Source organism: Doryrhamphus excisus, chromosome 6, assembly GCF_030265055.1.
Source record: "Doryrhamphus excisus isolate RoL2022-K1 chromosome 6, RoL_Dexc_1.0, whole genome shotgun sequence".
Taxonomy (NCBI): domain Eukaryota; kingdom Metazoa; phylum Chordata; class Actinopteri; order Syngnathiformes; family Syngnathidae; genus Doryrhamphus; species Doryrhamphus excisus.
The window spans coordinates 7,108,449-7,124,344 of record NC_080471.1 but is presented as its reverse complement, the minus strand read 5'-3'; the positions used below and the strand labels follow the sequence as shown (position 1 = coordinate 7,124,344).

At 42.4% G+C, this 15,896-nt stretch overlaps 1 protein-coding gene across 4 annotated transcripts in view; it reads right to left on the bottom strand.

Moving 5' to 3' along the window:
* Positions 1-15,896, bottom strand: part of si:dkey-82f1.1 (DENN domain-containing protein 2A) — a 51,916-nt gene that overhangs the window by 17,085 nt on the left and 18,935 nt on the right. For 2 of the 4 annotated variants that reach the window (XM_058075088.1, XM_058075089.1), the window contains 3 exons: positions 11,221-11,307; positions 7,459-8,457; positions 5,157-5,284 (listed from right to left, as the gene is read on the bottom strand). In XM_058075088.1, coding sequence (XP_057931071.1) covers positions 5,157-5,284; positions 7,459-8,457; positions 11,221-11,307 — 1,214 coding nt within the window. Of the gene's footprint in view, positions 1-3,723; positions 5,039-5,156; positions 5,285-7,458; positions 8,458-11,220; positions 11,308-15,896 lie in introns of those variants that run through there. The other 2 variants (XM_058075090.1, XM_058075091.1) reach the window with 2 other exon arrangements.

Sequence of the window (15,896 nt, the reverse complement as noted above, 5' to 3'; positions counted from 1 at the left end):
TACGATGTCAGCCTATCATCCATCCCCGTTACTTGATTGACATAAAGGACAACCAATCAGATGACAACTGAATTTTGACCTTTAGGTCACCGCTCATGCGTAAACAACGATGCAAAGTGCTAAGCTAGTCGGCGAATTGCGAGATTTTAAAGCCCTCGCTAAAGTTTATGGTCACTAAAATGAGTGAAGGAGCTGGACCAAGTAAAAAGGCAAAAACTGGACCAAGTAAAAAGGCAAAAAACATATCACTTCCATACGGATATGGAATATTATACGGATATTATGATACGGATATTATCCATGACTGATAAACATTTGGAAGTGTGCTTGAGGCTGGCTATCAGCAGCTACTGTCCGGACTATGCATCCCTGGCTGGTTCAATTCAGTGCAAGTCATTAAAGTAAACTCAGGTAATTACAAAAAATGTTAATAGTTAATTATGTGTGTTTTACAATATTGGCTCATTTGGTTATGTAAGGTACATCAACATACATTGTACGTACAAATAATCCTCAATACATTTTAAAATAAATAGATGTTTTGCATTTTTGTAGTGGGTAGATCATTTTGACTCGGTCATTTTAAAAGTAGCTCGCATGCTGAAAAAGTGTGAGCACCCCTGATGTAGAGGATGAAGAGAAGAGGACCAAGCACCGAACCTTGGGGAACACCTTGAAGTAAAGGGGCGACGGAGGAGGAGCAGCTATTTATGTGCACAAACTGTTGACGATTGGTGAGGTATGATTGGAACCAGGACAGAGCAGAATCAGTGATATTGAGGCTGGATTTGAGGCGGGACAGGAGGATGGAGTGGCTAATGGTGTCAAAGGCTGCAGGGAGGTCTATGAGGATGAGGATGAGGATGAGGATGGTAAGATGGCCGGAGTCGGAGGAGAGAATCCAATCCAATCCACTTTATTTATATAGCACATTTTATAAACAGAGTTTCCAAAGTGCTGCACAGACGAGTAAAAATAAAAAGTAATAATCCAAAACTAAAAGAGCATTTAAGAAATAAAATAATAAAATAGATATTAAAATATTAAAAACAAGAAACAAAGCAATAAAAGTATAAAAAATAGAACCAATTACAATAAAAACAAAGAACTAAAAGACACAGGACCATACGACTCACTCTGAGTTAAAAGCCAGAGAATAAAAGTGGGTTTTAAGACGAGACTTAAAGCTTTCGATATTGGGGGCCTTTTTTACTTGGGAGGGCAGAGAGTTCCATAGTTTGGGGCCGACCACAGAAAAGGCTTGGTCCCCCCTGGTCTTAAGTCTCATCTTGGGCACCACAAGTTGGAGCTGGCCCTCGGACCTCAGTGACCGAGCTGGAGAGTAAACTTGGATGAGGTCCGAGATGTATTTGGGGGCCAGCCCATTCAACGCCTTAAAAACAAACAATAAAATCTTAAAATCAATCCTAAAACGAACAGGCAACCAATGAAGGGAGGCCAGAATTGGGGTGATGTGCTCCCTCTTTTTGGTTCCTGTTAAAAGCCGTGCCGCAGAGTTCTGGACTAACTGTAAGCGGGAGAGAGACTTTTGGCTAATTCCAGAGTAAAGTGCATTACAGTAGTCCAGACGTGATGAAATAAAAGCGTGCATGACTTGCTCAAAGTGTTGCAAAGATAAAAAAGATTGAATTTTAGATAAAAGCCGAAGATGATAAAAACAGGATTTTATAACTGCATTAACTTGTTTGTTGAGTTTAAAATCACTGTCTATTATGACGCCAAGGCTGGTGGCTGAGGGACGAATGTTGTTTTGGAGGGGACCGAAGTCTATAGGGGGGCCTTTATAGTTGAGGAGGATAGCTTCGGTCTTCTCCTCGTTAAGCATTAAAAAGTTGTGAGCCAACCAGGCCTTGACATCCCTTAAGCACTCAAGAAGGGGTGTCAGGGGGGCATGATTATTTTTTGCGAGTGGCAAGTACAGCTGGCAGTCGTCCGCATACAAGTGATAGGAGATGCCATGCTTTTTAAATACTGCGCCAAGTGGGACCAGGTAGAGGGCAAATAAAATGGGCCCAAGAATTGATCCTTTCGGAACTCCACAGTCAAGCGGAGCAGTGGAGGAGTAAGATCCCCCAAGTCCCACGGCAAGGCATCTCCCTGACAGGTACGACCTAAACCACTCAAGAGCAGACCCCCTGACACCCACACAGTTCTCCAGGCGAGATAAAAGAATGGTATGGTCCACTGTGTCAAAAGCAGCAGTCAGGTCTAAAAGCACTAAAATGGCTGAACCACCAGAGTCAGTTATTAAAAATAGGTCGTTAAAAACCTTTAAAAGTGCAGACTCAGTGCTATGAAAAGCCCTGTAACCTGACTGAAAAGTGTCTAAAATCCCATTCTCATCTAAAAAAGGTTGCATCTGTGCAAGAACACTTCTTTCTAAAATCTTTGAGATAAAAGGCAGTTTAGAGATTGGCCGATAATTTGATAAAATTAAAGGATCCAGACTAGTTTTTTTCAACAAAGGTTCAACAGTAGCCTTTTTACAGAAAGATGGCACGGTACCAGAGGCCAGGCTACTGTTGATGATGGCACACACAGAAGGACCCACGGTTGGCCACACCTCCCTAAAAAAGCGAGGTGGGACTGGGTCGATGGGGGAAGAAGAAGGCTTAAGACCCTTTACCATCTCCGTGATAAAAGCCAGTGACACCGGTTCAAACTGATAAAAACCTTTAGAGCACTGTGTCAATGTGGGCATATTAAAAGAGGGGGGTGATATATTACTTCGTACAGATGCAACCTTGTCCTTAAAAAACTGCATAAAGTTTTCACACGTTTCATATGATTGTTCAAGTATAGTGGATGGACTGGGATTTAAAACAGAGTCAATAGTTTTAAAAAGAACACGTGGGTTGTTAATATTGTCTGATATCAAGTCTGAGAGGTATTTTGTTTTCTCAGTCTTCACCACATTCTGATAATGTCTCCAACTGTCCTTGAGAATTTGATAGGAGACCTGTAGACCGTCTTTCTTCCACCTGCGCTCTGCTTTTCGGCATTCACGCCGGGCTGCTCGAGTGACATCGTTGAGCCACTCTTCTTGTTTAGTTTTGGGGCGCATGACTTTCAGAGGGGCTAAACTGTCCAAGACAGTCGCACAGGTAGAAGTAAAGCAGTTCATCAGCTGCTCGGTGTCCAGTGCAGCGTCGGAGGTCATAAAAGCCTCAGACGCAGTGGAGAACAGAGTGGCAAAGGCCGAGGCCGCGTCAGGCTTGATAAAGCGACCAAAGCGAACAGGAGCAGGCAGGCTGGTGTTACAGTGTGCGTCTAAGTCAAACCTAACCGGACTGTGGTCCGAGAAGACCGCATCACCTACAGAGACGTTATGAACAGTAAGACCATAAGACAAAACGAGGTCTAAAGTGTGTCCATGTATCTGTGTAGCTCCTGCTACACTTTGTGTCAAATTAAAAGCTTCCATCAATTCTAAAAAGTCTTTTGCCATAAGCGTAGAAGGGCAGCAGACATGAATATTAAAATCACCCACAATTAAAATTCTGTCATACTTTATCAGCATTGCAGCGACAAAGTCAGAAAAGTCCTGAATAAAATCCTTGTTGTGCTTGGGTGGTCTATAAATGACAGCGCAAAGCACCCGCTCATGTTGGTGCAGTTCGAAGCAGCTCACCTCAAATGAGCCGAAAGACGCCACTGACAGTGGCTTATGGCGCAAAGACGCTTTTAAAATAATAGCAATACCTCCTCCACGGCCAGTGGTTCTTGGCGTGTTGATGAAGGTACAATCAGGAGGCACCAGCTCAGAGAAGGCAGCGGACTCACCGGCATTAATCCAGGTCTCCGTGATGAATAATAAATCCAAACCGTACGATTTGAAGAGGTCCTGGAGGATAAACGTCTTGCTTGACACTGACCGCGCATTCACCAGTGCACATTTCGTTGGGCACCTAAGTGCCGCTGAAACTGCACGGTTTAGCGGCCGAAGGTTGCCGGGGCTGACGCCGGCAGCGGCCCAATGAGGGCGGCGAGTACGCAGTACAGGGCATTCGTCGTGTTGCCCAACGATCGGCACCAGCCAGGCCCCAACGAAAGCGAGGAAACGCCGAGAGAGGAAGCGGCGAAAACAATCATTATAGTCGCTCGGAATATTATGTGGGGACCGTGCCACCTCGGGAGAGAATGCCAGCCAAGCTTTGAGTTTCACGAGTCTTCCACCCCGTGTCCCCCGGCGGCGTCTACGTTTCCTGGGAAGCGACGGCTCTGCCCGCAGCAGAAAGTTTGGCACATCGGACAGGTATGAGGGACGCGGTTTGTGTGACCCCCAATGTTCTTGTTTCACACATACTGCAACAATGTGCTGGATTTTAAGTAATTCTTGGCGGTTATACACCAGCAGAGAGTCTATGGTCCTTAGTATAATTAAAAAAACAAGAAAAGCCAAAGTGAGATGAGCGGGACGGCGAGCCAGACACACCGGCGCCATCTTGAATCTCACAGCACAGCAGCAGCACAGAGAGAAGAAGATCATTGGTGATTTTAAGAAGAATTTTGACTGACTCATGGGGCTCAACAAAGACTGGAGTTTCAATGACTCTTCAAAGTGCTCGACAAGCATCATCAGCTTCAAAAATAGACATTTTTTATTGGCATATCCATCTTTTACCAGCTTAGCTTATGATTGTAATGGCTGAGGTCATTTTGGAGTGGGAACCTCAGAAAGGCCCCTGGGGTTTAAAAGGTTACAGGACATCAAAGATGGAAGCTATAAAGTGTGCGGTATCCCTCAACTATAACTAAGCTTAATTGCAGCAGTAAAGTAGTCATTGCATGCCAACTGCAGAGGAAAATCTAAGACGCATTAAAGCTATTATGTGTCAATAAAATGGCCGCTGTTGGCAGTCCCTCCATGTTACGTTATGATATGAAACAACAGGCTTCAGGTGGGGTTGGTAAAACACTGCAGACAATAAGGCAGGAATCTAGGTCGGGTTTCGGCATCATGTAATTTTTTTAATAAAAGCGGAGCAGTGTGCGTGCCTCTAAATTAAAACCAGGGCAAAGCAAACACAAGTTCACTTCTCCAACGACGCCCCCGCACCCCTGCCCCCGAATACGCAGTTACCATTCAATCCACAAGGAAATGCTTTCAATGTAAACAACCACTCTTTGTTTACCTATTATGTCCTCGTAGACGTTCTCTTCCGATAAAGTGCGCGTGAGGCTCAGGCGGGACTGAGCGTACCAGTCTACCCTGCAGCCTTCTGCAGACGACTGGAGGAGATCCTCAAACTCGTAGGACTTCCTGGAGAGGACACAGCACAACAGGGAATATTTGGGCGAGGTAGCCAACAATTTACATTGAGCCAGGGCTTTTCAAAGCATGGACTCGAACTGCAGTCTGCCAATTAGTGATCCCTGGCCTGTAGTATTGTCCATGGTGTGACCTGTGTCAATTTTTTTAATTGAATGTCCTCTGCATGATTTATCATTAATTGTAAGCATAACGGAGATGTTACAGCAATACATTATATATCATAGTATTATCTGGGGTTTCTAATTTGAAATAGCAAACAAAAGACTTGACACAGCACACTTAACGAAAGAAAGGGAGGCCTCTCAATATGGAATGTAACCCATCCCAGCCAAGCTTCTAACAAGAATCCAGGCCACTGACGGGGGGAGGGGGGTGGGGTGAACAATAGATGCTCTCTAATTCTGTGAAGTCTTGGAAGCTCCAGTTAAGGTCTACATTGCACGTTTCTTATTGTGCAAGTCAGTCCTCGATAACATATGGACATGGAAAATGGCCCGTGCACATGCGTTTTGATGCCAAGGTTTTTTGTTTTTTTTTCTTTGACATTGTTCACAATGCTACATCTTCCTCCAGTGACGCTCTGGAAGACGGAATGAGTTATGTGTACATTCCTCACATCCAAACAGTGAGCTAATTCTGCGGGATCGAAACAGGGTGATGTCACACTGGTGCTTCTGATTTACAGCAGATGTCTTTCAGCAGGCTTGCACAGGTTAACTCCAGATCCGGGTTCGGTTGGAGACAAATCCAGTATTGTCTAAACAATGTGGTTGCGTTACTAATACTTGAGCATTAGTCATGTGGGCTGTTTAGACCAGTCAATTATTTTCTGTCATGGCCCCCAGGGGATAGAAATGTTTTCAGTATTTTACAAGAAATGGTTTAGACCAGGGGTCTCAAACTCGAGGCCCGCGGGCCGCATTTGAATGTGTGCTTCTTGTGGAGTTTGCATGTTCTCCCCGTGCATGCGTGAGTTTTCTCCGGGTACTCCGGTTTCCTCCCACATTCCAAAAACATGCTAGGTTAATTGGCTACTCCAAATTGTCCATAGGTATGAATGTGAGTGTGAATGGTTGTTTGTCTATATGTGCCCTGTGATTGGCTGGCCACCAGTCCAGGGTGTACCCCGCCTCTCGCCCTACATCAGCTGAGATAGGCTCCAGCATACCCTGATGACACTAATGAGCATAAGCGGAATAGAAAATGCATGAATGGATGGTAGTTGTATTTTTGCACTAAAGGTGGCAATGCATTAAACCAGGGGTCTCAAACTCGCGGCCCACAAGACGCTAGTTTGAGGCCCCCACCTTGATACCAAAGTTTAATGTTGAAATGACAGCTTAAAGCTGTGTGCACACCGGACACAATTAACATGATTTTGCCCCGCCCATACTGTTACCCTACCCTGTTACCCCGCCCTGTTTTGCTTTGGATTAGCAATGAAGCTAAAGGCTTATGACGCTGGGTACAAATAAATGCAGGAAATGATTTGGAATAAAAGGGAAAATACACGTCAAGATAAAGCATCTCATCAAACATGTTGTTAAAGTTACCACGCTGCTCCCAGATGGAACTGAGTACGATGCTAACTTGCTAATTGGGTCAAATTATTAAGTTTCATTAATGTTCATGTTAAAGGTTAAATAACTGTTAATACTGTACATTTGAATCTGAAAAAAAAAATTGTATGTGGTTTCTTACGTTTTTCTTATTTGCTGTTTTATTATTATTTTACTTATTTATTACTGATTGATTGATTTATTGTCTTTATTCATAATTTGTTTATTTATTTATTTTTATCTTATTTTGTGTATAGAAAAATGAAAATTAAGATATTTGAGAACAGTGGAATGTTTTATCAGATATTTTGGTGTGGAAAACCGAAACCAAAGTACTGAAAAAGTGTAGGGTATAGCAGAAGCAAAAGCATTGAAGATAGTTTTTTTTATTGATTTTTTTTCCAGTTTTTAATAAATGTTGGTGTTTTTTTGAAAACCTGATGCGGCCCGGCTTCACCCAGAACCTGGCTCCGGTGGCCCTCAGGTAAATTGAGTTTGAGACCCCTGGTTTAGACAATCAGTCAGTCTTGAATTGTCCAGTGCAGTTAAGAAGGACTGCTTCCTAGCTCGGGAAAGAAATGAACACTTCCCATCATGTCTTACCTGTTATTGCTGTCATGGGATTTGTCTGTCCACACTCTCCTACAAACTCCAGGGGGTGGGCAGGTGGGGAGAGGTGGAGGCGGAATGGAGGGCAAAGGAGGCAGAGTCCTCTTCCCCTTACAAGATCCTGGTCCTGACACTGGGGTAGAAGGCGGTGTGTGGTGTTGGAATGTTCTCTGGGGTTTTGGCAAAGGGTTAATCGATGGAGCCCCTGGTTCACTGTACACGTTCTCCAGATCGCCATCTCTCCTCCGTCTTGACCCAAAAGTACCAAAAATGGGTTCATTGAGCCTCTTTTCTGATTCTTCCAGCTCATCTTTGGAAGGTGGGCAGAAGTAATTCCCTGGAAAAGCCAACGATGGTCCATCGGGAACTTGTTTTGTTGCTTTTTCCAGTTTCTTAACATGAGTTAAAACTGATTTCTTGTCTTGAGGCTGTTCTGTTGCCTTCACAGCCCTCAGTCCTCTCTCCATGATCAGTTCTTTGTCTCTGTTTGTTGGGCCTTCTGGTGATTTACTCCTCAGGTCCCCAAGCTTTCCAACATTCTCCTTTCCCGAGTCCTGCCTTTCCCAGCTGACAAACCTCTTGCTGTTGGTCCGTTGGACTTCCGGGGCTTTCGATTCTTTTTTTCTCACAGCCTCAATTTCCTTTTGTGTTGTGCTAAGTGGACAAGTGTCTGTGGAAATGGCCTGGCTCGTCTCCTTTTTGCCCTCCCATTGGGAGATCTTATCACGGATGCTTGCAGCCTTGACTCCTGCCTGGCTTTTATTCAACTTCCCGCACTGTCCGTTCTCCATGTTAGGAGTTCTCGGGTCATTTGTGGTGGAGGAGGCTCTTCTGTGTGCCAGCATGTTGTCAGAAGGACCCGGGCTTCCCCTGGGACGATTGGCGGGCACAGCAGTGTCCCTTTTGTCTCTGCCCCCTGTTAACCCGCACACCTCTTGGCGCTGGGGCACCACAGACGGAGCCTCCCCAACCTTCAAGCCACAGCACTGGAGCCTGGATGAGCAACACAAACAAAGTCAATGCTTCATCTATACGGGCCGACTGTTGGCGTGAATAGCAAATAAAACTAATCAGAGATGCCAGTTTTATGCTTTAGGACAGTGATTTTCAACCACTGTGCCGCGGCACACTAGTGTACCTTGAGAAACCGTCAGGTGTGCCGTGAGGAATTATCCAATATCACTTTTTATAATTAACATTTATTAATCATCATTTGCAAATATTATGTCAATAGCCATTATGTCAATAGTATACATGGACCCAAATATTCCAATTCACTTTGGTTTATTTGCTCAAACGGAAAGAATTGAACAGGGATGGAATATTCCTTTAACCAATCCGATTGAGGTATCTTGTACCCGCTCAAACGGAAAGTTGTCAGGGTGCCTTCTTCTTCGTGGTGTTTTTCTTCTTCTGTTGTTTATTGGCGGTTGGCAAGCAGCTTTCGTTTGCATTAGCGCCATCTGTGAAACAGAATCTAAACCCTTCTATACGCCATTCACAAGTCCACTTTTATTAAAAGAGAATATATATATCTATATAAAACATGTCCTGAGTTTAATTATAAAATATTAGCAAGATTGAATTTGATCTTTTCCTGTTTAAATTGATCCCGGGTGCGTTCTTTCAGCGCATGCTCAGATATGACGTAACACGCAGATCCACACGTTCTTCACTTTTAAAAATGGAGGCCAGCAATCGGCACTGGACTAAGCAAAGTTTGTTTTTGATTCAAACTAAATTTCAAGACTGGACAGACGAAAAACTGGCAATACGGAGTTATTCCAACAAGTGAAAGAAAAACTCGGGGAAGCCGGTATCACGTGATGTTGATGTTTACGTTTTACTGGGCATGCCCTATTGACTATTCTGGTTGATTTTCACGGCGCATGTAGACAAGAGATTGGAATATTCCTTTTTATGGATACCATTGTTTCCCGAAAGGTCATTGGGAAAGAGAAAAAGTGGTGATGTAAAAACGTGGCTACTGTGGAGTGTCTGTGGTGTAAAGACTGGCAGAGCAATGTAATATTGGTCCGTGTGGCAACACCTACCTTGTTCCTCCCATAGACTTATTGATGCACGTGTGAGGTCGTAGTGACATTTTGGAACATTTTTGGTTAGTGGTGTGCCACAAGATCCAATGTAAAAAATGTGTCGTGGCTCAAAAACGGTTGAAAAACACTGGTTTAGGAGACTCACCTGGCAACTACAGAAGACTTGTGGGTACATTGAAAAACTGTGTTAATTGTTAAAAACATTCTGTTATACGGTGGATCCACACACATTCGCGATTCAACATCTGCAAATTCCCAAATGACCATATGTCATCACTGGAAGTATGAAAGCAGTGTGGGTTAGACTTGGCCTGGACTTGGCACTAGCCTGATGAGCAGGCTAAATGGAGCATCTTACATTAGCATTCTTTAGTGATGAGCACCTATATCGATTTTTACTATAAATGTGTTTAATAAGTATGTGAGTCAAATTGTTTTTTTAGGTCAAATGTTGATCTGAAATCGGAGGAAAACAATGAATTTTTTTTGTGGGCATTCTCTTGTAAAATAATAATAATAATAATGTATTTGTGTGAAGAACCACATTTTGGGGCAGATCTGCACTAGTTGGTAAGGTTTTATGAATCTACAGAAAATGTTGTGTTTTTCTTTCTAATGCCAATGCCATTCAGGCAAATCCAAACAGACCTGCATGATCTTTATGAGGTAAACAAGAATTCTAGTAAAAAAGAAAAAAGGGGGAGGGGGGCTCAGACGTCAGCGTGGTGCCTCTGAGTCACTCCTGCAAGATTACTGGGTCATGACTCTTTGAACCCTTTCTAACAAGGTCAAAGTTTACATGCTAGACACTATAGAGGAGACTAAAGCGGACAAAGAAGTGGCCGAGGTGTAAACGTGCATCTTAAAGATGGCTGAATTTCCAATAAACAGAGGAAATGTGGTCCTGATGACGTTATGTGCTATAAAACGTAGCATGCATGCTATCGAGGGGGAAATCACAAGGCAAAATGACTGATTCAAGTTTGTGTTCTAAAGAAAATAAGTTGTTAAAATCGTGCCTGACGAGAACATGGAGCCAAATAATCCTCTTCCAAATTTGGTTTTATTAGTTTGGCTCTCCCTTCGTCTTTGCCTGGCCCGTTTTGCTCTCGTTCTCTCTCCCCTCGTGTCTCTCAGTGCAAACAGTTTTTATTAAGAATGAAGCAACAAAGGGGGGGTAGGCGAATCCAGGGGAACCGTGTGGGGGGTTTGGACAAAGGTGAGTTTGTTTATGATTAGGAGAGAGACGTCAGAGGTAGATATTAAAGTGGGCAATATGGACAACTTGTCAAACAGTGGATGAGGGGATGGAGATGTGGGTCATTGAGGGCAAAGGGAGGGGAGACGCTAGGAGGACACAAAGGATCTCCGGCCAGCTGAGCTAACACTCCTGAAGAACTACAAAATGTAATCCTTCTATCAGACATGCACAAACCTAAATGCATTCATTACAATATAAATAGCACTAATGAGCATTAAAATGATGACATACGGTGCTATGTAGAGGGGTCAGAAATGTATTCAACTGTGGCGGGGGGGGGGGTGTGGGACGATAACAGTAACCAAATGCCAGATGGCCCTGCTCTTGTCCTTTACGGACTCGAGGTACGAGATGACCAGTTTCATCGGCATCCTGCATCAGTAGCATCAAGTCAATGAAACAATTCTAAGAGGAAAATGAAGAGCTGGAGAGACGTACCCGTTGACTGATTGGTAGATACAGTTGTCAGTGTTTGTACAGAGCAGCAGCGCCCTCCCACCAGTCATTGTGCTAGCAGCTGGCATCCTACAGGATCACAAAAGAAGGGGAAACAGTTGACAAACACAATGCAACAAGTACTGATTTGATTAATCATATGTGAATCTATCACAAGTCTGAAGGCTGAAACATACAATATGAACTTTTGGCGTCTCCTATGCTCCATAAAGTTACCTAAAGTTTTCCAAGAATCTGCAATTCCCTTCTGTTTTTTATTAGGGTTTTCAGTGTGCACTGCCAAGACAAGTGCGAGGGGAGAGTGCGTCGCCAGTTTGAAATTATTACTTGGTCCATTTGTCAGAGCGTAATGAAACCAGAGCCTCTTGCGAGACACAGTGGTAAGATCTTCCACATGGATCATCAAATGTGAGGCCTCGGTGCGTAGTCGTCACCGACTTTGGGGGTTGATCATGGAGGCATTTGGACGTAAAAGGAGAATAGGTCAGGTCTATGGCTCGGAGCCATCCATTTGTTTTGAGTAAGACACTACATGCTTTGTTCGCTGCTTGCATGCTCACATACAAAGCCTCGTAAAAACAGCATGCATGAGAAGCTTCAGCCAGATGTCCTGGGAAAATTCGATGGCATTGATAGGCTTTTAACATTTCCTGGATGGAACAAATCTCAAATCTTCAACCCTGAATGATTAATAGATAGATCTCATGACAGAATTCACTGTTTGTAATGTGGTTGGAAACAATTTTGAAAATCACGCATTTGGTGCGCATACATGGATATGGATAAAGTTGCCAGTGATATTCTGCAAGTCTTTTTGCCTTCGGCGAGCTTCATTTCATTCCTGTTTGCAAGGACCGACAAGATGTTGAACTCTTGAGAAGAAGATCATTGCAGAAAAGAATGATCAGTCTACATTCTCTCACAGCTGCAGAAAGAGAATGCACAAAGAGCAGGAAGGAAGCATAAACTAGAAAAAAGGCACAGATAGTAAGAGTGGGAGGGACAATTGCTGGCTAGCTTACTAAATTAATCATTTTCAAGCAAAAGATGTTGCAATGATATTTAGCATTCTACACCGGTAACGTTACACTGATTAGACAATAGCCACCACAGGAAGTACTATACAGAACAGGAAGTTAAAAAAAGAACAAGGAACAATCCTACTGCCATCATGTGAATATCTTGTGTCTTATTTAAGTCTTATTTTTTTATTATTATGTCAACTATAACGGGTAATGTGAGTGTAGGTGACTATAGGGGTGTTATTTAGTGTCTATAGGTCTCTAATAATGTTAATTAGAAGGTCGTAAACAGGTTTTCTACAAAATAGTCCATTTTGAAATAAGCAATGCTACTTCACGGTAGAAAAGTGCCTATTTTTCATGACTTTTTTTGTTACTAACAAAATAATCAGCATTTTCTTGTTCTGATTATTTTTCTTATTTTAAGTAAGTTTTAGTTACAAATTAAATATGATCCCAAAAGTCAATAAAAAGTCAAAACCAAACATACAAAGCTATTTTACCAGTAGAAAATAATGGCAATTCAATGCCGTAATAATGATAGTTTTACATGCAGAAAACAATGACAAGCTTCTCCTTAATATAGTCTTTCTTCTCCAGGATGGCACCTATTGCTGATGTGGCAAGTGGACTAGTTTGTGTAAAAGCCAAATGAATGCCTTATAGCAGGGGTCTCAAACACGCGGCCCGCGGGCCAAATGTGACCCGCAGGACACTAGTTTGAGGCCCCCGCCTTGATATGAAAGTTTAATGTTAGTGCAAGTTTGATATGGATGCTGTATGGTATCATGTACCCAGAAAAAATTATTACGTTTGATTAATGTTCATGTTAAAGTTTAAATAACTGTTAATAGTTATCCTCCCTATCTGTGTGGAAGTGGTAAGTTTTTGGCTATTTAAGTTTAAAGGAAATAACTCGAAGGCTACCATTTAGGTCGCTAGCTCTCTAGTTTGCGAGTTAGCATGTGTCTCAAGACCTTGCAGTTGCGCAATATGTTGTAAATAAAAAAAGTATAAATGTGACTATAGTCATGTTTTGTCATGTCTACAGGGCTCTAATAATGCTGAATTTTAATCTGAAAAAAATAATTTGTCTACCCACCAACTATATGTGGTTTCTTAAGTTTTTATTATTTGCCGTTTTATTATTATTATTATATTTATTTATTACTGATTGATTTATTTTCTTTATTCTTGATTTGTTTATTTATTTTTCATCTTATTTTGTGCAGAAAAATAAAAATTAAGATATTTGAGAACAGTGGAATGTTTTATCAGAGCTTTTCTTGTAGAAAATCGGAACCAAAGCACTGAAAAAGTTTGTATATTTTTCTGTTTTTAATAAATGGGTTTTTTTTGGGGGGGGGGGGGGGGGGGCTGATGCGGCCCAGCCTTGCCCAGACCCTAGCTCCAGTGGCCTCCAGGTAATTTGAGTTTGAGACCCCTGCTTTATAGGATGCTGTAATTTTGTGTCAACTGACAGATTTGGGTGTTGGGTATTTGATCCAAGATGGCTGAATAAACAGGCAATGTTGCGAGTATCATCCATCCACATCGTTATTAATACCACAAGGGTAAAATACAACAGTTTCGGAACGCACAATATCCTACCATCACATTCCTCAGGATCTTCTGCCAACTTCCACATATTGTTGTCCCAAGTGGTCGAGTGATAAGTCTGCAAAATGCCACCGTTTTAGGACATTATGCATAAATGCTTCACATTCTATATAAGCGGACTTGTGGGACTCTTTAAGTATCCTCCTGGATGCTTAAGCGCTCTTGTGAGTCATGTCTCACTGCTTTGTCATCCCCTTCAGCTCCTTGTGGGCTTTGCATCAGCCCTCACTGGACCAAATTATTTTCAGATGTAAGCTGGGCACAGGTCACAGGTTTGAAGCGAAACAACGACTGATTTTTCTCCTCCTTTTACCAAATGACATCAATAACGTAAATACTGTACAGGGGCTCACATGGGGGGGGCTCTAAAGAATGTGTAGTGCCTTTTTTGAGTGAATGCTGCTGCATATCATAGTGAGTGGAAAGATGGGAGCTGTAAAGAAGAAGGGAGATGGGGGAGACCGGGGTTGTCAAAATAGGAAAGTGGATATTGCAAAGAATAATACAAGTATATGGGTGCACACGAGAAAAACGCTGCAGACTTCCAAGCCATCCTGCTTCATTGTTTTGAGCCTCGGGGCCAAAACATGAAGAGCTTTTCCAATACATATCTCGGTGCCTTAAAAGGTAATTTGGCATTTTAACTGGAGTGGCTTCAAGATAAACACAGCCAGGTTTGAGCATGTCTCCAACTTGACTCGCACTGCAGCATGGCACTTCCCAGAACCTGCATCAGCCTGTCAAGGAGCTCCTCCGAATTTAGTAAACCTGACAGAATTGCCAGTTTTACAGGTTTGGGTCGCTCAGGAAACGGCAGCCACAAAGCTGGGCGTCCTACGACTATCCACAGCTAACGGTGACCTCTCACCCCCACGGAAAAGATGTAACAATGAAGAGGGGTGAGGGAAGCCATCTCCTGAGGCCAACAAAAACATCACAGGAAACGGCAAGCACTATGAGGTTACAAGAAGTAAAGTTCTATAAATGATATTGCTGCTAGCCATCATTGAAAACCAACAGAAAAGTTCAGGTGGTTTGCAGAAAAATGAGTACTTTCAAGTGTAAAGAAGAATCCAATAAATGTACAATAGGTGCATCAAAAAACACAATTATTGAATTTTGATATGGCTGGGTACTAAAAGTGTTCCAATATATGTAGAAACAACACATACAAAATATTTTTCCAATCCATGATTATTTAGGGCTGCCACCATACATCTGTTTTTGTGGAATAAAGTGGTGAACAGTTCAATGGTCGCCATGGAGATTTGAGGTGATCTTTATGTTTTTGTTGGTATTTATACTCCTATTACATATTACTAGCAAATTAGTGGTTTTGTCTTTGTAATCTGAATGATTTGTAGTCATATTTATAGGTATTTAGCGCTCATTGCCTCTACTGTAGCTAATATTAGCTAGCTACAGTTTGCTAACGACAGTTAGCTAATAGCTTAGCAAGCATAACATCAACAACAGTAATATAGAGTAGACAGTATTGCTGATGCCTCATATTTATTGAGAGTGGTAATGTTTTCCAGGTCAACTTTTTGGCAATTGGACTAGAAATTGCATTTTCCGAAATTTTACAAAAGTTTATGTGTGAGGTGGCACCCCTAAATCTCAATGGATTTCCTCAAAACTTTGCAAAAGACATTTTTATGTTCATTAGAAAAAAATGGAATGCCAGCCAAATTGATATTATGAATTTAAAATTTCCCATTCAAATTTGATGCACCCTAATGTACAATCATTTGATGAGATCACGCTGTAAATTCGAGGTCATTGTTTCCTTGAATCAGCACTTAGGATACATGGCCTTGAGCCAAAGCCCATTTTGCAAATCAAAAACATAAATCCTCCATCTCCGTGTCCACAGGACAAACAAAGCCGACTCTCAGTGCTCCGATTCACTCCCATAAAAGCCTTCCAGCGTTTGCCAGACAGAGATAGCGGTGGGTCACACAGAGAGCATCAGCGCTTAGAATCAGTTGCATAACAAACCCCTGCAGCAGATTT